Consider the following 22,759-nt stretch of genomic DNA (forward strand, 5'->3'; position numbering starts at 1 on the left):
GGCCAACTAACCCAAGGTTCTCTCTCCCTCTTTCTCTCCACACATACATGCAAACATGTATATTGAACTTATACAAACACCTTCAATTATGTCATGTTGAATTACAAAGGCCCTAAATTAATGCAGAGATCCTCAGATTTATATCCACATGCACAAGGCTTGACAAGTTAGACTTTTCTCATCAACCTTCCTTTTCTTCCCCAGAATAGCATAATTTAAGAAAAAAAAATTTATTGAGTATAGAGTATACTTAGGAACCCATGGAATTTTCAAGTTCTAAATTCTTTCACTGAACACAGACTACATCATTAAAATAAACATTTTGAGTTTTTTGGCTTAGAATTTAAAAAGGTGAAATTTACCTTAAAGACTTTTCTGTTTTACCTACAAAGTTAATGGTTCCCATTTCCTTTATCTCAAAGCAGATAAGCATGATGATCTGATAAGAACAGCTGGTTTCTTGGTCAGCCACTTTATCACTCTGTGTTTCACTCCTTGATAAAGATTGGCACATCTTTTTCTGTTGTCAGTGTTCTAGTAGTACTCATAGCGGCTGCAGAACTAAGTCTTTCATAGATGAAGCCTAACTATTCCAGTGGTGGGCTGGAGCCAACTCTATAGTCAGTGACATCAGGTGTAGCTTGAAACTGGCCATAGTGGGAGCATTTATACCACAGAAACCACAAATGCTATAGATCAGGGGTTCATTTTCCATAGAGCTAGTTTAACAGCACACTACTGATTTTTGTTCCAGGTAGCCGATTTGACAAAGTTTGGAATCTCATGCTCTAGTAGGAAGAAATAAAGTAGAAAAAAGGCCTCTCAGAAACTTATTATGTTCCGCTTGAGTAAATGAATTTATTTCTGAGAAGTATAGTTTTTTAAAAAGTCATGGAGTCCTTAAACTAATAATTTTAAGAAATGTTAAGTCTGAAAAATCATCTTATAAAATTTTAAGCTTAGAAAAAATTGTACTTTTGCTAAAGGCAAGTTAAAAACATGATCTTGTCTACTCTCCTCTTTTTAATCTCCTATATTCTTGTAGTAGTGAATCTTTCTAGTTTCTACTTCCAAGAACAACTAATTTAATTTTTCAAAGGATGGTTAGAATGGCATTTCAGTGAATAAGAATTTTCATATTATGCCTTAATAAAACTTGGAGACCTGTTATTATTCTATGGGGGAAAAAAAAATTACCAAAGCTTTTTCTTTCTGATAAAGCACCGAAACATTTTTATTACTTCATACAACTTAATAATGCTAAGCAGACGTGAACTTATGTTCTTAATGGAATTAATCAATGTCCAGCTGATTTTAACCAGTATTAGGTTCAGACTGGGCACAAGTGCTTCTCAAAGTCATGTGTGGGAACGTGAACTGAAAGCCCTTAATTTTCATCCACAAAATGTCCAGAAAAGTAAGAAAGGTAAAGACAAGGTCAACACCGAGCGCCGAAAGTTGAACACCAATGAATGTGCAGAAGTCTAAGAGGGATTTGTGTTGGGAGTTGAAGTCATGATAAGGGGCTTGTCAGGAGGAGGCAGAGCCCTGGTCTAAGGGGCTTGAGTTGTTTTTATTTAGCAGCCTTTGTAATTTCTGCCCTTGCCAGCTCATGAAGGGGCTTATCATTAGCACCCCACCACTCACTGTCATCAACACTCTAAGAAGGACAATTCAATTTATCTTTATGACAGAGACCAGTTTTTGAGGTCTGGATGAAGTCTGCTACCCCCTGTATTTGACTTACAGTTTCAGGTATTTAATAAACACTGTTAAAGAAGTGAAGAAAACCACCTCCAAAAACAACAACAACAACAAAAAACAACAACAACCAAAGATAACACCAAACAACTTAAAAAAAAGCCTTATAAAAAATACTGAGAATCAGTGCATTTCCTTAATGTTATAAAGGTCTTCTGAGATTCCTGTGTGTGTGTGTGTGTGTGTGTGTGTGTGTGTGTTTAATTGTCTCAGCTATCTTCTATGAACCGAGAAAGACCTTCTTTTGTTCGAATGTGACAGATCAGTTAGAACTGTGGCAACTACCATTTACAGCTATTGATTTCCATGTGACATTAAAGGCCCCAAATTCAACCATTATTCTCTTCAATTGTCACAAACAAAGGTTAATAATAGTTGAGTTTGGACTGAAGGAATCAAGTAAAGATTGCCAACTGAAATTAGCACGTTGTTCCTTTCTGGGTCACAAGTCAGTATGAGGGTCTGTGTTCCACAGATTACACGTATATTATCACCCTTTTAAAACGTGCCTTTCTCCCAAAAGTAATAGTCGAAATACAGAAAAGGAAAATGTAGTTTTATAAGAAATCAAGCCATTTAAAATAATAAATAATTTAAAAATATATTTCTCTTTGCGCAGAGTAAAAACGTTTTGCTTTGTTGCTTCTATTGCAGCAAAATAATGTTTCTCATAACTGTAAAAAGTGGTATGTAGCATGATTAAACAATATTTCAGTCCCTTAGTTCATGCAGAGGTTACCAGCTAGAGGGGAGAAAGGTTTGATTAAGTTTATGTCTTCCATGAGGAATTTTAAAGGAAAGCATACAACTTCTTTAATATATGAGTGCTGAAGCTACAGATGGCTTTCTCTCATGGGTAGGTATGAAAGAATAAAGTCCTTTTACTATAATAAATAGGCAAAAAATAGCTGGTAAGATATTATAAATCTTCACAAAAGCAATGGCAAATTTTAAAAGTCTACAAGTCTTTACAATTTCAAGTTGCTTATATTTATATCATGACTCACTACCTATTTATCCTATTTATGAATGGTAAATAAAGATTCATATGCTGTGTCCACTGTAAAAATTTTAACAAGTACCTTATTTTAAAAATATTATTCCAATAATTTTAATTATTATTTATTGATATATTATCATTAAATAGTTATATAGCACTATCAAATTATAATTCTCATTAGATGGAAACTAGTCATTTTTGGACTATTTCATAGACAGGAATTCTAGATCAAGTAAATGAGTTTAGGATAATTTATTGTAGATCATTATTTCTAAAAAAAAATGAGACTCCTCCTAAAAGTTAACCTGTGGTTGTTAGTAATCATTCTAAGGAATTTTGGAAATGAAGCAACATATTTCCAAATAAACCTGGTTTATTCTTTGAATAGAATAAACATTGGGCCTGACTTAATGTCATGCAATAGCATTTCATAGCTTAATAACAACAGTGGTAGTGAAATTATTTTAACTACAGGATCCTATCCTGTGCACTCAAACATAATAATATCCTTTTGAAACCTGACTGAAATTTTAAAACACCCAAGAATTAACAATTGTTCCCATATAATTGTATAAAAGAAGAAAGAAAATTTCTCCCTTCCCAATCCCAGAGTTTCTAACCAGTAGGAACATTAGTGTGTGTTCTTTTCATTTTTTTACCCTATGTTTATATAGGCCTATCTATATATACTTATGTATTATTGTTATTTAACAAAAATGTAATCGTTTGCTTTGTTCTCTCTCTCTATATATGTATATACATATATATGTTTACACACACACACACACACCACATACATTGATATATGTGACATGTTCACTTCTTCCCCCTGATTAAAACATACAGACCTACCTCGTTCTTTTTAATAATGGCACAGTATCCTGTTGTATGGATGTGCCAGTCCCTTAAAGATGAACATTTAAGTTGTTTCCAGTTTTTGTGTTTTTACAAATAGAGCTGCACTGAACTATTTTCAACATGTTTATGCATGTGCTAAGATTTTTATAGGATAGATTTCTAGAATTGGATTACTGGGCCTAAAAGTTCATGCCCTGAAATTTACTCAGATTCAGCATAACACTTTCTCAAAGTGTGGTACGATTTACTTCCCCATTAGCAAGATGTGAGAGTGACTGCTTCCCCCACATCCACAACGGCACAGAAGGTTATCACTCTTTGCCAACTTAACTGATGAAAAATTTAGTGTCTGTGTTGCCTTAATTTGCATTTCCACGCTGACCTACTGAGTTGGCTATCTTTTCATGTTTACTGGCCATTTGCAGTTCTGCTTCTTTGAACTGACGATCCATTTTTATTGGGTTGTTCTCTTCTTCTTAATTGGCTAGAAATCTTTTTTTCTAATGTTCTTTTCTCCCTGCTTATATGGATAAGGCATGCTCACTTTAGAAAATACATACAGGCGAAAACAAGATTAAAGCTGTCCATGTTGCTACCCACACAGAGAGGAATATTTCTGGCATATGTTTTGTCAGTAGCATGAATGATGAGATGGAATAATTGTGTCCACTCTGTTATGTCACCTCTTCTATTCACTCAACGACATAGCCTTGGCATTTTTCTATACTTTTAATGTTCATTCACAACTCAAAATTAAAGTTGAATCAAAGCCGAGCTGCTCAATCAGCTTCCTCTCATAACTCATATCCTGTACTGGATCATGATTACTGTGGGAATGCAAGAAAATGCCTTTTAGTTGCTAAGTAGAAAACAGCAGGAAGAAAAGTGACAAGAATCTTAATTGCAATTACATACGCAAGCAGACTCTATTCTTCTAAATATTTACATGTATTTTAATCTTCACTACAACTCTATAGGATGCATACTATTATTAATCCATTTTACAGAAGAGGAATTGAATGCAAAGGCAGTTGCTTTATATAGCATATTGTATGCATACAGACTGAATCCAGTAATCCAGTTTTGTGATCTGTGCTCTTAGTGACTATGCAACCTGCCTAATGGAAGTACAAAAGCAGCAGTGAAATCATTTGCACTTGGATTGGTGTTCTGTGAATTATTTTTCCCAAGACTTTTTTCCCATTGCAGGGATTTTGAACGTAAGGATTTTTTTCATTATTTGTCTTTTTGTTTGTTTTACTTTTATTTTATATTGGAGTATAGTTGATTAACAATGTTGTGTTAGTTTCAGTTGTACAACAAAGTGATTCAGTTATACATATAAATGTGTCTGCTTTTTTTCAAATTCTTTTCCCAATTAGGTTGTTACATAATACCGAGCAGAGTTCCCTGTGCTATACAGTAGGCCCTTGTTGTTATCCATTTTAAATATAGCAATGTGTACATGTCAATTCCAAACTCCCTAACTCTCGCTCCCTTCCACCCTTCCCTCCCCACCTGTAACTGTAAGTTCGTTCTCTAAGTCTGTGAGTCTGTTTCTGTTTTGTAAATAAATTCATTTGTATCATTTTTTTAAGATTCCGCATATAAGTGACATATTTCTCTTTCTTTGACTTACTGCACTCAGTATGACAATCTGAATAGAATAAATACAAAAGAATATTTATAAAATATATTTTTTTACATAAAAATACTTGTGTTTCTCATTTCCTTGCTTTTTTAAAATTAGTTTTACCATATACATTTACATCCCTAAAAAACATATAATTTAATATTAAATGATTTTATATTATTGGGTTGGCCAAAAAGTTGTTCAGGTTTTTCTGTAAGATGTTACAAAATCCCGAGTGAACTTTTTGGCCAAGCCATTATATATACATGGAATTATATTCTTTCTTACTTATTCTTCTGCAACTTTCTTTTTTAGCTCAATATCAAATTCCTAGGATTCATTTATGTTTTTGCATGTAGCTGTGTACCAATCTTTTTTATTGCTGTATAGTATTTCACTGTATAACTACATTACAGATTTTTCTATCTTTTTTATTGTGGATGGGTGTTTGGTTGTTTATAGTTTTTATGTTATCTCTTAAGCAGCTGTTCAATTCTTTTGCCCATTTTTCTATTGAGTTGTCTTTTTCTTGTAAATTTGAAGAAATGCATACATTCTAAATTTTACTCCTCTGTCAATTGTTTGTAGAACAAATGTTTACTCCCAGTTTGTATCTTGCCTTTTCACTCTCCTCATGGTATCTTTTGATATCAATCTTTTCTTTTATGATTTGTGCTTTTTCTGCCTGTTTAAAGAGAGCTTCCAGATCATGAGGTCAATAACACATTCTTCAACATTGTTTTCTAAAGTTTTTAGTAAATGTTTTTTGCCTATCACATTTAGGCCTTTAACTACATGTATTTGATTTTTGTGTATTGCTAACAATTGTCCTAGTACCATTTTGTTCGTAGTTCAATATTTTTGCACTGGTTTGCAATTACAGCTCACTTAAATCAAGCTTCCATATGTGCTTGGGTTTTTTTCATGAAGTCTCTATACTGTAACTTTGCTCGAATATCTAAACCTGTGCCAAAACCACTATCCTAAGAGCTATAGCTTTATAAGAATTTTTGATAGTGGTTAAGGCCAACTCAATGTATATTAAGTGCTTAAAACAATGTTTAGAACAGAATAAATGCTATATGGATCTTTGTTATTATTATTATTATTGAATGCCTTGGCTATTTTTTTTTTTTTGTCATCCATATAAACTTTAGACTCAGTTGGTCTATTTCAATGAAATAATTTTGCTGGGATTTTGATTGTGTTTGTAATAAACATAGAGATCTACCTGGAAAAAAATGAAAATCTTTATATAGCAATATCTAATTCCTGAAGTTGATATTATCCATTTTTTACATCTTTTTAAAATGTCTTTCAATAAAAATTTTTTAAATTTTCTACAAAATGATTATATACATCTTTTGTTAGATTAAATCTATTTATTTATATTTTTAATGCAACAATAGTGTATAGTTTAAAAAAATACATTCCTAACTTGGTGTAGCTAGTGTATAGAAATGAATTGATGTTTGCATATTGATTTTTTCCCTAGAAACTTTCTAAAATCTTTTTAATTCTAATAATTTATCAGTGGATTAGTTTAGAATTTCACTATAGATAATCAGAAGATATATATCATCTAATTTTTTTAATCCTTATATTTTAAAATTTTTATACTTTTATTTTATTATAAATTGATTTTATAATATAAAATTAATTAGTCTTACTGCATTGACATTTTATATCTAGTACAATGTAGGACAGATATGCAAATAGCAGGTATCCTTGTTTCACTACTGATATTAAAGAAATGCTTACCATTAAGTTTGCAATATATATTATTACAAAAATAATATATATTGCAATTATTTTGTAAACATGTTAGATCACTTTAAGGAAATTCATTCCTATTCATAGTTTTCTAAGATGGTTTTAAAATTATGAATATTGAATTTTATCAAACATTTTTTCTGTAGCTATTGAGATGATCATATGAATTTTTTCCCTTTTAACTGTTTATGTGATGATTTACCTTAATTAATTTTTTTCTTTTTTGGTTAAACCAACCTTGCTTTATTGAGGTAAGCCCCAAGTGTCATGCTATATTCACATTTTTTATGCATTGTGGGATTCAACATGTTAATATTTTGTCTGGTATTTTGTATCAATGCTCATGAGTGAGATTAGCCTGCAATTTCTCACACTGACCTTTCAATATCAAGGTTATATCTGCCTTATAAAATGAGTTGAGAGGGGGGTATTCCTTTTTTTGCTATAGTCTGTAATACTTTAAAATTTTTTCTCCAAACACTTCCCATTTTTTGAAGCTAGTTTTGGAAGGGCTGCTTTTTCCTATGCACAAAAGACCGATCTGACTGTAATGTTGGTCAGCCATTCTATAGTTAAAATGAAAATTATGAGTCTTTTTGACTAATTAGGTTTCAAACAGCTTTTGGTTGTACAGTATATTCATGGATGTTAAGACAGTATTGTCACAATTAAGGTTTTTGAAAAAATCCTTTCCAAGAGGATGTTTTCCATCAATAAACAGAAGTAAAATTAAATGCCCGATTAACAAACATAATGTCCTCTTTAATAATTCTCAGCACTCTGGTAATTCTGCTAATATTACTGTGCTATCTACAACTCTTTCCTTTTGTTTCATGTTTTGAATAATTCAATTAAAAGTCTGACAAAGCAATAACAAGGGATTAAATGTTGTAGAATTGTAATTCGAAATAAAAACATAAGCTCTTTGGAAGTATTTATTAAAAATTCTACGAAACCTTTTCAAGTATATGAGATTCTTGGATTCTATAAAGTTAACTGCTTAGCCAAGTTATCCTGCTTCCTCTTTTGTACTCAATTCCAGTAAACGAAGAAAATAAAAATGTGTAAAGCTGAATGACATTCTTGCAAAACAGACCACTTAGGAAGGACTCTGAGACTTCTCTCTTTGGCCTACATTGAAGGAAGGATGATGCCTTGCCTTCTTTTCTCCTGTACTGTGAGAAGACTCATCTGCTGTAAGATGAGCACTGAACAGCAGGGTTTATAATTTTGACCCTTTATCTGGAAACCATTAAGGTACAAGGCAATGAGGAGGATATGAAAAGGAATGTGATATAGACCTGCCCTTAGAAAATACTTATTTTAGAAATGGAGGTAGGACAAAAGTCACTTTCATGCATTAACTAATCTCATGTGGTCGGTGGGCAGAAAGGAGCCAAGAAAATATGCTAAGAAGCATATGGATCAAGATGTCAACACCACAGGATTCAAACCTCCCATATAGATATAGTTCTGCTCTCATCAGATTTAATGATGAAGAAAGATACAACGAGGAAATCGCTTATTCTAACATCAAGATTAAAAACAAATTAATATAACGTGGCATCACTTTAGAAGAGGAGCTATGGAGTAGTGGTGAATTGTACAGGCCTGTAGTCACACATCCTGACTCTGAGGCCTGGCTTGGCCATGTCTTGGCTGCAGGATTTTGGACAAATTGCTTAACCTTTCTATGCTTCTATTCCTTTATCTGCAAAAATCAGGAACATGGTAACACTAGCTCAGAGGGTTGTTTGAGGATTAAATAATATAATCTATGTAAAATGTTGACACATTTCCCGGCATATAATAAACTCTCAAAAAAACAAGAGCTATTTGTTGCTAGCAATGTAAGCCAATCCTACAAATTCTTATCAAAAAATTAGTGATGATTCTATGAGAATCAGAAACCATAAGACACATTCAAACAAGAAAAATGCTAAGTAAGCAGAAAAAGAAGAAAAATACAATTAAATAAATAAAAGAAAGTAAACCATGAGAATTTTTTTTTTTTTTTTAAATCTTGTGAGATGAAAGTAGTCTCAGACCTGGGACTGCTCCTCTTCAGAGCAGGAGAGAGAGGTAGAAATGACAGGGAAGGGGACCACAGAAGAAAGGGAGTCATGAGGAAATCAAAACCTCCTTTTTAACAAAGTAAATTGAACTGTATTATAATACTGACTGGGGTATTGGTGGTGAGAAGGAAGAAATTAAATATTCAAGTCATAAGATTTAGCCCAAAATATGTTACTTAAACAGCTTCCTAATCTGAAGTGTAGCACTGTATACAAACATTTAAAAAATAATAATACAGCCCTCTAAATTTACCTGCTTTCTCTATTTTTATGTTCACAACTTATACCAGAATGTGTGTTGCCCATGCCAATTTTATATTTACTAATCTATATATAAGACTGGATAACTTTTGTAGGTAACTATTCCATTTGAACAAATTCGAGGTGATCTGAAAGTTTGGGTACAGGAGTCAGCCAAATAAACTAACTGGTAAATTAATAGTTTAATTTTGGAGAGGTTTTTTTTTTTTTTTTTAAAGATGACAGGTTTTATATTAAGACTGACACCAGTCCAGGAAGGCACAGGAAGAACTGAACTTCAATTACTGATGGTGCTATAAGTCACAAAATCAGGAGAAAACGTATGATGTAATTTTTGGATTGTGTTTTTTTTTTTTTCCCAATTTTTACTTTTTTTTAAATGCAGCTCCTTTTTTTTAAAGAAGGGTTTCTATTTATTTATTTATTTATTTATTTATTTATTTGGGCTGTGTTGGGTCTTCCTTTCTGTGCGAGGGCTTTCTCTAGTCGCGGCAAGTGGGGGCCACTCTTCATCGCGGTGCGCGGGCCTCTCATTATCGCGGCCTCTCTTGTTGCGGAGCACAGGCTCCAGACGTGCAGGCTCAGTAATTGTGGCTCACGGGCCCAGCTGCTCCGCGGCATGTGGGATCCTCCCAGAACCAGGGTTCGAACCCGTGTCCCCTGCATTAGCAGGCAGATTCTCAAGCCCTGCGCCACCAGGGAAGCCCTTTTGGATTGTTTTATATGCTGATTTTAAAAATGTTATCATTTAGTCAATGGTTTATGTCATAAGTGGAATCTGGTTGATAAAAATGCAATAGGAGATTCAAAAGAGATTGATACTGTTGACTTTTAAAAATTAGGACATCATGTCAAAGGTACACAAAACAGGAGTGATGCCTAGTCAAGGCTGAGCCATTTAGTAATGGGATGAATAAAACTACAGAGGGTGAACTGGGTTCACCTAATACAAAAGTCAGTTTTGTTTGGTGGAATCAGCTACCAAAGCCCTGCTTTTAGGAACAAATCTGTGGGAGGTTTCCTGAACTTCTCATCTTCTATCTTGTCACCAAAAATATTTCCCCCATGGCATCCTTTAAGGATGCAAGTGTCCTAGTTACCACATTTGCTTATTTACTTTCAGTTTATTATCTCCCTTTCACTTTTACAACATCTTCATAGCTCTTTATATATGTTCCTCCCTCTTCTCCCAACTAAGAAAGACAATATTAAAAATGGAAGTGTGAAATATATGAGAAAATAACACGAGCATTTTACTGCATCTGGAAGCTGACAGGACAACTGACTTATTCTTTTGGGTGCATAAAATGCACTATATTACAAGTTTGAGAGTTTACTCTGAAGGCCAATTAGTAAAAATAAGAGAAGTTGTTCCAACGGCATTTGTAAAATGATATTAAAGGGACCAGTGTTTCTTTAAAAAAAAACAACAAAAAACTGATATAGGAAAAAGTTAAGGGGCAGAATTCAAAGTGTCAAGAAAAGAGAAAAAGAAACCACAAAATGAAGGAAACACTTAACTAGAAATTTGGAGACATGAGGAAGAGTGGAGAGATGAAAAATATAAAGAAAATGATTATAGAGATAGAAGAAAATCATTTAAGTGGCAAAAAACAATAAACTAGCTTTTCTGAGCTACTAAAGCAATTCTTATTTAAAATATCAAGTACAAAAAAAATAAAAACAGCAATAACCCTGGAATACAATAAAGTAAAAAAAATAGAGAATGAAAATATAAAAATACAGTAGAGATAGAAACAGAAAACCAAACGTGATTCAGGAGAAACCAAATTAGAAGATAGTAATTTTACAGAAAGAGAAAATAAACAACCAAATAAAAGCAAACAGAGGGGAAAACATTTAAAAGGAACAAGGAACTAAATGCTACAAAAGGAAGAGTTTAATTATAGATTTTTATTTAATTACACTAATATTTAATAAGTATACATATTAATACAATTAAATTCAGCTACTGCAAATATTACAAAAATCCATAATCATACCAGAGGTGAGGATACTGTGTATGTTTGTCTTTAAATGCAACTCGAAAATGAGATTGAAGAATCTGGCATATTCTCGGATATTCACTGCCAAGGAAATTTGAGCTTTCTAATCCAATTTAGGAAGAAAATCAGAAATTCTTTGTAAATAAATCTAAATAAAGAATAGGAGTGCTAGGTCCAAAAGGATCAAGGAAGAGAAAATGGAGAAGGCAGAAAAACAGACAGCAATGAGGTGTCCACAGAAAGAGGAAAGAAATTGGGAATAAGGGACATGACTAATTAAAGAATGCAAAAATGCAAAACAAAGCTGATGGTATCCAGTATCCTCAACACCTGCACAATTCCTGCCACATGATAGTTGCTCAATTAATAACTAATTAATTAATTGAATGAATGGATGTTTCAACTACCAGACTATCTTTTCAGGCTGTGTTCATCAATAGAGAAACAATGAAGTAAAAGCAAATAGGTAGATTTGCCAGGAATAGTGTCAACATAATCGCCACTTTGGAATAACAGACCTACTTTTGGAAAAAGATGAAAACCCTGAATAATCCAGAAAATTAGGAACAAAAACATACAGATTCTATGTGAATTGATCTACAGGGAAGAAATAGGTCTGCACTGTTCTCAAAGAACAATTCTTACTGGTTGCTTTGATTGTTTTTTATTGTCATCAGCCTTGGCACTCCTCTGGACGTGTGTGTAGGATTCTTGGAACCAAAACGAATATCACATACAGTAAAGTGCACCTATCCTGAAGGGAAAATGACAACCACATAACACCATGTAAAAGAATGCCAACAAAAAGAGAATTTGTTTTTGCGTTATATGAGACAATAAGGCAGAAAGAGAAAGAAAAGTAAAGCAAATGACTGTGTGACAGAAAAGAACGAGGCTCACGACATACAAGACCAAGAAAAGGGGGTGGGGGAGCCCACGAAGGCAGAAACAACGTAACAAAAAGGACAAAACCAGCAGTAGAAAAGAACTGTCAGACACAAAACCCTCAAAACAATAGATACGAAAAAAAGGATCAAGATGACAGGAAAAGAGCAGCATGGAATCTAGTAAGAAAAAGAAACAAAAATTTCAAATAATGGATTTTCTATCACCCCTGCTGTTCCACCAGTGCATTGTGTCACAGCCTCAGAGAACAGTGCATAATTTATTATGGTCACTCGCTGCCAGGCTGTTCTAAAGGGCAACAGCTATATGAAAATACTCCCCACCGTTGGATGGCTTAATGATCCACCCTTTGTAGAGGGGTAGGGCTGTGGAATGGCCAGCAAGGACAGAACCACTTATGGTCAGGATGGTGCTCTGCATATTTAGTGCTCTCTACCCTGTGAAGAAAGGGCGAATTAACTCTGGGGCACCTCTGTGGGAGTTTTTTCACCCCTCTTCAGCTTCTCCTGAATAATCACCATCTATCAGGAGTAGATTCTGAATGCCCAATATCACATATTGCCTCCTCTAGGGGAGGGATGATGTTAAATTGAAACAACAACAACAAAAAAATGGATTTTTAGAATAAAAACAGTACTTGAAAATGAACATTCATGGCTGTAAAATTGCACTGTATTTTAATCACGTCTGGAGATTTAAAAAAGAACTGTTAGGGCTTCTTTTTAGAAATGAACTTGGATACAGAAAAAATAAATATGACATAAAAATAAAGATCATTCAAATTATTTTTACCCATCATTTTCAGGAGCATGGCCTTTTCAGTAGTATTTATACAGAAGAGTTTTCATTACTTCCACAAATAGCACTATCTTCAAAGAGAGATGCATCATTAAGATATGTATCCATTTCTATGATTAGTAAAGCCAGGGATTACTTCTTTAAAATTCTTTTTTGAGGGGCACTAGTGCCTGAGGTTGGGAGCAGAGGTTCATGATTCAGATGCCCAGGATTTGGATCCTGATGCTGCCGTTTACTTGCTATGTGACTCTGCCACATTACTTACACTTTCAGTCTCTGGACTCTCCCCTCTGTACAATGGGAATTAATAATAGTACATATGCCATAGAGTTGTGGTGAGGATTACATGAGTTAGACCTTGAATCAGAGCCTGGCAGGTGTCAGTGATGGTACCTGCTCTCAAATAAAGTGTGAGGGGACATGCAGGAGGCATTTGTAATCCAGAACTGTCTGCCATTAGGTGGTGGGCATGGAGACAGGAGAAAATAATGTGCTGCTCCAGATCTTCTCAATGCAAATGGCACAAAAAACCACTTTGTATGAAGGCTTAATTCATCCACTCATTCATTCATTCACTCATTCATTCATACCTTTATTAATCTGTCCAAAAAATATTTACTGAACATAGCATGTGTCAGAATAACATTAATCTTGGGGGTTCAATGTAGAGCAAGTCACTCTAGCCATAGTTCCTTTGTCTGTAATATAGATAATGTTCTATCTTCTACCTCAAAGTTGATTGAGGAGTGGATGTGATCCCATGTATAGAAAGACCTAGCAAATTGCCTAGAATAATATGGGCACTAAATGAATAAACTCAATTTCTATTGTTCATAAAAACTCTTCATGAATTTATTATCTTGGTGTATATATATATATTTATTATATATATATATATACACACATATATATATATCATGGTAACTTTCTTTGTAGCCACCTCAAAAATATAATTCCTTATTTACTATCTATTGGGAAAACTGTATTTCACTTTACCCTAAATCTATCATTTCTATAGAGAGAGTGAATATCTAATATATATAATATCCAAAATTTTATATATGTAAGTTTTTAATTGTTTAAAATAAGGATGGCTCCATTTAGAGGAAAGTTTTTAATAAGAGCTTAGTGATAAGGATTGGAGAAAGTATATTGAAAATATCAGAATCACAGATATCAGTGTATGGTCCAGGATTGGAAAAGTAAAGATCCCCTGATAGTTGGGATTATAAACCATGGATTTGTCTGAGGCTAGGTCAACAGACGAATAAAGAATGTTTATCTGTTGTGGGTAAGAATGAGTCATTCACTGCACCATGGAACAAAGACAAGAAAGCTGGAGAGAGTGTGAATGCTGAAGGCATCATCTGTTTTCCTGGATCCATACAATCATGAAGTCAACTTCAACCTTGTACCATCAGTTACATAAGCTAATATACCTATCTTAGTTTATAATACCATAATTCCTCCATCTGCAGAAGACAGAAAGCTAAGAACTATCTTTCCACTTGTTTCTTCCTTAAAACCCATATCCAATTCATCCTCAATTGCTGTTCAATATACTCCTTACCTTTGGCATATCCATTTCTCCATCTCTACCATCATTTTCCTCATCTAAGCTACAAACCATTGATATTTTTTACTTGAATTACTTTCTGCAAGAGATTTCAGCTGGTCTTCTCAAGTCCATTCTCATGCTCCTCTATTCTATTCTCTCAAAATGAAAATATAATCCTATCATACCCACCATTGTCACCGTTCCACTCACCAAACACATGCACATGTACATATGCACACACATATTCAATAAACCCTTTACTAGCTTTCCACTGCTGTTTGGATAAGATCAAAATGCTTAACAAGGCCTGGTTATGGGGTCTTAGACAGCATGACCTATATTTTCCTCTCCAATACCGTCTTGTGCCACACACATCTGCTCTAAGTACCCCATTCTTATTTCTTGCCCTTCAACAGGAGGTGTTTCAGCCACAAGGCTTTTGCTCATGTTGTTTCCACTGCCTGGAATGCTCTAACCCACACCAATCATTTCACTTGGTTAAAAATCCTCTAAATATTTTAGTTATCAGATGAAATATCACTTCCTTAAGTTATCCTTCCTTGACCTTTCAGGAAGTTATCCTTCCTTGACCTTTCCTTTCACAGGAAAGAGGAATAGAGAACAGACACTAGACGTGAAGGGAGCTAACTGTTCCTTCATATACCGAGTTCTCCCATATTAGGCAAAACATAGTTATAGAAAAAACAGGAGTGGAATGCCTCCTATGTTGCCATACAACTTCTTGTGTAGTCAAGAAAAGAAATATGTTGGCAATGGAAAACTGGCAACAGAAATCTCATTTGATAGAGGACTAGAAATTTTACAAATAAGAGAAAAAAATCTGCATTCTCTTTTTTGATGAGTGATTAACATACATTAAATATAACTGAATTTGCAGTTACCTTTGATCTATGAGGACTTTTAAAGCTGAATACACCCAGGAACAACAGATAGGGAGGGAAGAATAAACACCCAACCTATCAATTCTAGAAAAAATAAATAGCAAGTAATACGAGGAAAGAACCAAAGATATTTAAGACATCTCAAAGTGGCTAAAATTGACAGTCATGCTTTAAATTAGTATCTCTTTAAACAAAACTTTTTTTCAGAGTATGTATTAATTAATCATATTGCTACTTGATAAACTGACTTTTTTTTGAAAGAACAAAAACAATGTTAGCTCCAAACATGACTGTCATTAAGATTTCTGCAATGTAATCAATGTCAAGACAGACTTCATGTTTGTGTAAAATCCGTGATTCCCCATAAGGACCACCTCGTGTGTTTCAGGGGATGGGGGATGTAATAGTTCCCTGGGAATGTGACTGCCGGACCATGGTAACAAAAGCCATAGAAATTTCAATTTTGAATCAGTACTCCTAGGCTGTAAAATGCTATGAGTTTGATAAATCTATTTTCTTTGACTTAATTTTCTGGGGGGGGGGAGGGGCAATATTTTCTTCTATAGTCAAATAAACCCATGTGCCTCCTTCCTAACATTGGTCACCTACTCCCAGCTGGAAGCCTTAAACTGATCGTACTTTAAAAGATTACTTCTACCCCAGCGAGAAATGTGTAAAAACTTTCTCTCTGAAGTAGAAGTTGCCTTAATTTTACGGTCTTCTTAAAAGTAGTGCCTCTTACGCCTTCCCTTGATTTGCCTTATTCATTATTCTCTCTCTTGCCTTATCTTGAACTCTGCTGCCTCCGAGTATGTTAGCTCCTGAGTTCTTATTAGTTTTCTGGTCCAAGCTTGCTTTCTAGCCCAAAATGTAGTGTCCTTTTACTCCTGGGTCTTTTGTCCCTTTTAATGCAGGACTCAAGTCCTATTTGCCAGTTCTTTCAAATATTCTAGGCTAGTTGGATCCCATGACTGGACCTGCCATTCCATTGCCAATATTTCTATCTTAGTAATTTTGGTTTCCAACTTTTGTTTCTATTCTGCACTGCTGATACCTATTTATTCTGGTGTGACATTATGGTATACAAACTGCATGATATCACAGACTAAGATCATAGCCTCTCCCCACCTCATTCCCACATCTCTCTCTTTAGGTCAAACATATTTTTGGTTCATCTTTGTGCTATAGTCAACAGACATATAGAAAACTCTCAAATTCACTGTGATGTGATCATTTGAGAGTGATTTTAAAACAATTTGAAATGCTATTGCTGCTTTATTTCAGGAATATAACATGATGAGTGTAGTAAAAACCACATTAAGTTTGAAAATACATATTTAGATGTTTTTCCTGCAACCATTCACCGGGTGGTCCACCTATTTGTACTAAATATACATATATATATATGTATATATATATGTATGTATATATATATATATTTTTTTTTTAACTGACAGACCCATGATTGTTATTCTAGATAAAAACAATGACACTTCCTGATCTAGAACTAGTATCTCAGTTAGATTTAAAGGGTGTTGCTTTCTACTAAAATTTATTATTTTTAAAAGAAAGGGATCATTTTTATATCATTAACCAACATTAATAACTAAAATTGAAAACCTCATAGAGAACCAGCTTAAGGCAAAATATTGGCAGTTCTGTAAATGCCTCTTACAGATCTCCTGTAGTTGTCTACTAATCCAAGCACCCATGTCTATGCAAATGTCTGGGAATTAAAATCAAATAAAAAATTAGGCAACATAATATAGTGTAAAGCAAATATTTCTTTTTAATCAGAGATACTCTTTCTCATAACCAAGTTAATAATTGATTTTAAGGCACTTCCAAAATTATACCGCCAAAAGGAAAAATAAAAGAAGGCAGGATAGTAAAATGTATTTGGGTAATATCAGATTTCAGTCGCTTTTGCAGAAGCTTATACCATGCATCCGTTTCTTGTCTGTCTTCCAGGAATGAGGTTATTTTACAGTGCAGTGATTTCCAAACCTGTGATGTCTCAGGGGCTCAACCCACTGAGGCTAACCTAGCCTAGCCCACATTTAGCCAGTCAGCTCATAGACCTCAAGAACAATTTCCTAGCCCGAACTTACATTCGTCCATGTTGATTAGAGCAAAGTTAAACACCACATTCAGGACAAAGCAACACTTTGACACCCATGTTTCTTAGAGGGGCTAGAGTCAGAAGGGATGGGAAGAATCAAGAACCTTAAACAGAGGAGGTCTCGTGGGCACATACCTAATCAGTATCAAAAAGAAAATTTAGGGCTTCCCTGGTGGCGCAGTGGTTGAGAATCTGCCTGTTAATGCAGGGGACACGGGTTCGAGCCCTGGTCTGGGAAGACCCCACATGCCACGGAGCAGCTGGGCCCGTGAGCCACAACTACTGAGCCTGCGCGTCTGGAGCCTGTGCCCCGCAACGGGAGGGGCCGCGATAGTGAAAGGCCCGCGCACCGCGATGAAGAGCGGTCCCCGCACCGCGATGAAGAGTGGCCCCCGCTTGCCGCAACTAGAGAAAGCCCTCACACGAACCGAAGACCCAACACAGCCAAAAATAAATAATAAATAAATAAATAAAGTAGCTATAAAAAAAAAATTAAAAAAAAAAAAAAGAAAATTTAACTCAGCAGTAAGCCTCACCTTAGATTCCCCCAAGAGATGTCAGAGAGGTCACTGGGACTTGAGTTTGTTGTATTTTACCACTGGTGGGGCTCCCACATTTCTTTCTCTAACCTTTAAGATTTCTCATACTCTTGAGTTCCTGCATTTCACCCCTCTGGGAAATATAGGAAGTGCTATCACTTGTCAGCTGTTTTGGCTTTAAAAGAGGTATCTTTATACTGTCCCCTCCGCAGACATTCAATGGGGACCAGATTGAGGCAGGGCTGTGGTCATTGTTCCCTAGACCTTGTATTGCGTATGAGATAGAGGGTCTGTCTAGCCCAGCCGCTGGAAAAAGGTTTTACTTCCTAAGGGAAGTGCTAGCACATCTGGGGCAATGTGATCCTCGCACTTAGTTCTGGATTCTCTTCCTGGTGACAGACATCTGCTGTCTGGCAAGGGCAAGAGCAATAATCTGTGTTTTATGAAAAACGTTGGCATGTTTTAACAGAAGCAAACCCTTTCTCTCTTTTTTAAATAAAAATACAGAGTTTATGTAAATTAAATTTGGACACAGAACAGATCATGAGGGAAATATCAAAGTGTTGCTTTAGGTGACCTTAATATAACTCAACAATTATTTAAGATCACTGAACATTTTAAGATTTACCACTTGTAAACTAGTTTGTTTTGCTTAGCTAAATCATCATAAAAAGCAGGACTGTATATGTATTTCCTGATGAGAAAATTAATGTTAAGACTGTTTTAGTTGAATAATCCAGTGTTCGGAAATTCTATGCAGAGAATGTATGTAAATAAATGGAGGGGGCTGTGAGATAGAAAGACATAGCAGGTGATGATTGTGGCACCGCCATCTTTATTCAGGACTCTGCTTTGCCTGTAAAGCTAGAGTAGTCTTCTCTCCAATTACATACTAGCATTTTGGAATTTTCCATCCAAAGGAATTGTTACCAAGCTAGTTGTGCACTATTTAGCAATCATACCCACAATGAAGGCCAAACCATGGCATCCAAAACACTGAACAATGAGAATCCTCCAAGGGCCAGATAAATAACATCTCTGTAGCCTCTGAGAACTGTTAGGTAAAGAAATCCAAATTCATTGACAGTGATTCAATCTCTAGGTCACCATAGACTGAAATGAGAGTATGTACCTAGTTTCTATCTTTAACCTGTTCATATATAAAATATTATTTTTCCTTTCTCATGGAAAATTTGTTTGATTGATAAAACATACCCAATTAATGAATTAGATGTCATTTGAAATAGAATTAGACAGGTGATTTTTATTTGAATAATTTCAGTTGAAAAGATACGAATTCCAGGAGGAGGGAATAATAGTATTCAAAAAGGTACGGAGTAAGAAGTTTCCAGGGCAATTGACTGACTTATTCAGTTGACTAGAGATTTGGTTACACCCAAATGACAAAGTAGAAAATACTGGACAGAACACCGGATGGGGGTCAATGACAAGGGCATCACAGGCTCTGAGCCTTGTTAGTTGGTTACCTCAGGCTAAGGTTATTTAGATCACTTCCCAGTCCCCAATTCCTGTCCTCTAAATAAGGAGGCTGAACTGGGAAATCTTCAAGGTTCCTCTCAGTTCTGGGAGTCTGTGCCACATCATTGACTCAAGGCAAAGAAGGAAACAGCTGGTGTGAAAAGTAACTCAAGAAAAGACTTTAAAAATGTATGCTTTCTGATGGCAAGGACAAAAAAATCATGGGGATTACGTAACCAGTATTTTAAAGTCCTGTGGAGCATGTTTCCTCTTGCTCTCCTTTTTTGCTATGTGGAAGATAAAATAGGAAGGTAGGAAGACAAGGCAACTTATCCCATACACCACGCCCCCCCCCCCCAACTATTTTTCTTTCGGTAGCTGATGGAGGGTCTAAGAATTAAAGGCACTGCTGGCTGAAGAAGGCAGCCTAGAGAATCTTCAATGTCAGGAACCCAGAGGATTAGCAAAAATGCTGGGAAGGCTTGGTTTCAATACTTAAAGGTTGAACCAGACAGGCACATACTGATCAAATCCATGTTGCGAATGAGCACTTATCCTTGGTCAAATGTTTGTTGCTGTTTACATGTACCAGATATGTTGTTAAAGGAGCCTAATTAAGCTCTAGTTCCTCATTGCTGCATGGCAGTGCAGGCCAAGTGTGGCCATATCTTCCTTATTGCAAGAGACATAAGAAGTAGAATTTTTTTGTCCAGCCACCTGTTTTTAAAATGTTGGTAATAATTTCAAAAACAAAACAACCACAACAACAGTAGAAAGTTACTCAAGGTCTATTCAGCTTCTATGTGAATCTAGGTTAGGAGGTTCTACAGGGTGGAAGTAAAAATATTCAGTATAATTCTAAAAGGACAAAAGAGGAATATTCACTCAATGCCCTATGAACACTTAGCATTTCAGAAAAGGAGAAGACCTCAAAGAGGTGCCATTTCATCTGGACTTTACAGAATTTATTGTAGTTCAAGTACCTTTATAAAGTAATATGCTGCCACAGGAAATTGGTTTACACAGATTGCATGTAGACAACTTTAAATTTGAATGTCAAGACATCAGAGAAGCTTCCTTATTCCCAAGAGACAGAACACCTAAATAGTAGGTTCAGGTTTGTTTGTGACTTTAGAGCTGACTTAGTCCTGCACTTAATTTTAAATTAATAACAATAATATTTATGCTCATATTCAAGTACTGATTTATTAGGAACTGTTCTCTGTGCCTTTCCTATATTCAGGCTTACATGCTAATTAAAGCTCAGGCCCCAGGGGCCACTGACCAGCTTTGTGACCTGGGAAACATGGAAGCTCAGGTTTTTTTGTTTCTTATTTTTTGATTTGTTAAATGGGATAATAACTCATCCTACTTCAGAGGATTGTTATGAGCAAAAGGAAGAAGACAGAAAAAATTTTCATGTTGTAATATAACTCTGACTCTTTGGAGTATACACAACCCAAACTAGAGCACATTTTCACCTTTACTTGAGCAATAAGTAAAACGTTGCATTTTATGCAGGCCAGGGAAAATGTTAATGTTTTTAAAAAGAACAACATGATATGCATTTATTTCTTTAGTTGTTCTTGCTTTACCAATGCTCTTTATGGGTAGATTAAAAAATTTCATGTTAGCCTGCTGCCTATAATGTTAGCATTTAAAGAACATTAAAGCTGGAGGGGATTTAGAGATCATCTAGTTCAAATTCCATGTTATAGAGATGGAAACTGATGCTTTAGGAGAGTAAGTGGCTTGATCAAGGTGACACAGATGGTTGATGGAAAGAATAAAGAATGAGACTGCCTTTAAACACTTAGAAAGTGTCATGCTAAGTGTTTAAGATTTTATATGAAGTTTCACCATGCAGGGAATATACAATTCAAATTCCCAAGGTTGGCTTGAGATATCATTTATTTCTATAAATTCCATAAATGTATATGATGTCTCTGTGCTGTAAAGGTTAGAGCCTTTTCTATTCATATATTTCACAATTTTTAGTCACTTATGGAAACATAAAGAGTTTAAATATATATGTATATGTTTAAATGTATACAGCTAATTTAAAAGCACTTAGGTACAAAGGCAGTATTTTTCACTTATTTGATATTTGCAAGAAAATATTTGAGATAAAGGAGAATAAAACAGATGTTTAGAGAGGAAAATATACTGTATTATGATACCTTACCTCATCTTAAGGAGCTAAAATCACTATTGTTTCTAGAAACACCAGAAATGTGGACAGTACAAGAGAGTGTTTCCAATGGATAAATATTCTAGCCATGGAATTAAGGTCAGTTTGTTTCATTCATGAAGCAAACATTTATCAGGCTCTGGCTATACACACAGGTCTGTGCTTGGCACAAAGGGAGCTTTCAGCAGATGGGATTCAGGATCACACTGTGATGGGAAAAATGAATTGGAATGGCTCCTCAGTCCCCCTACACTGAGTACAAATTCCCCATCCCACCAACTTGCAAGTGTTTAAAACTATGAACCTTAGGGAGGGAAGAAGAGCCAATGGGAACAGGAGGCAGAGAAAGGAAAAAAGGAAATAAAAGAAAAGATGAATAAGCCCCAGATGGTTTTGTGCCCACTCTAAAAATTCAGAGTTATAGTAAAGATTTTTTTTTCAATGCACTAATATTCTTCCTTCCTGCTATTTAAAATATTGAACATTCATGTGTCCCGAGGCAGAGTAATCATTTAAATTATGTTGGAGCAAAATGATTAAATTAGCTTTATTTTCCTATTATATAATTTGAGGATATAATTCAAAAGAAAATTTCTAAACTTGGCTAACAGAAAGAATTGGTTATAGTTTTAGAGATTATAACTAACAAGTGAAATGGAAATGGTTCTAGGTTTCCTATAGTCTAAGATATAATGGTTTTTGGAACATATGTTTTCCATGAGTTTTAGAAATCTTAATGATAACTGACTGCAAAATTTTAGCACTTGCATCTTCATTCAGCCAAAGGCTGTGAGAAAATTTGTGTGGCTAAATAACTTTCTGGAGAGGATACACCTAAGACACTTAACAGCTGGGTAAGTTTAGAGGTGTTCCCAGAGCAAAAGTCTACTCTAAAAA

The 22,759-nt window shown here is 34.9% G+C and overlaps 1 protein-coding gene across 1 annotated transcript in view; it reads right to left on the minus strand.

The window, feature by feature from the left end:
* The window catches only part of DPYD (dihydropyrimidine dehydrogenase), a 794,060-nt gene that overhangs the window by 229,443 nt on the left and 541,858 nt on the right, over positions 1–22,759 (minus strand). Inside the window, 1 exon segment of the mRNA XM_036825276.1 lies at positions 3,234–3,239. Coding sequence (XP_036681171.1) covers positions 3,234–3,239 — 6 coding nt within the window.

Source organism: Balaenoptera musculus, chromosome 1 (genome assembly GCF_009873245.2).
Source record: "Balaenoptera musculus isolate JJ_BM4_2016_0621 chromosome 1, mBalMus1.pri.v3, whole genome shotgun sequence".
Classification (NCBI taxonomy): Eukaryota; Metazoa; Chordata; class Mammalia; order Artiodactyla; family Balaenopteridae; genus Balaenoptera; species Balaenoptera musculus.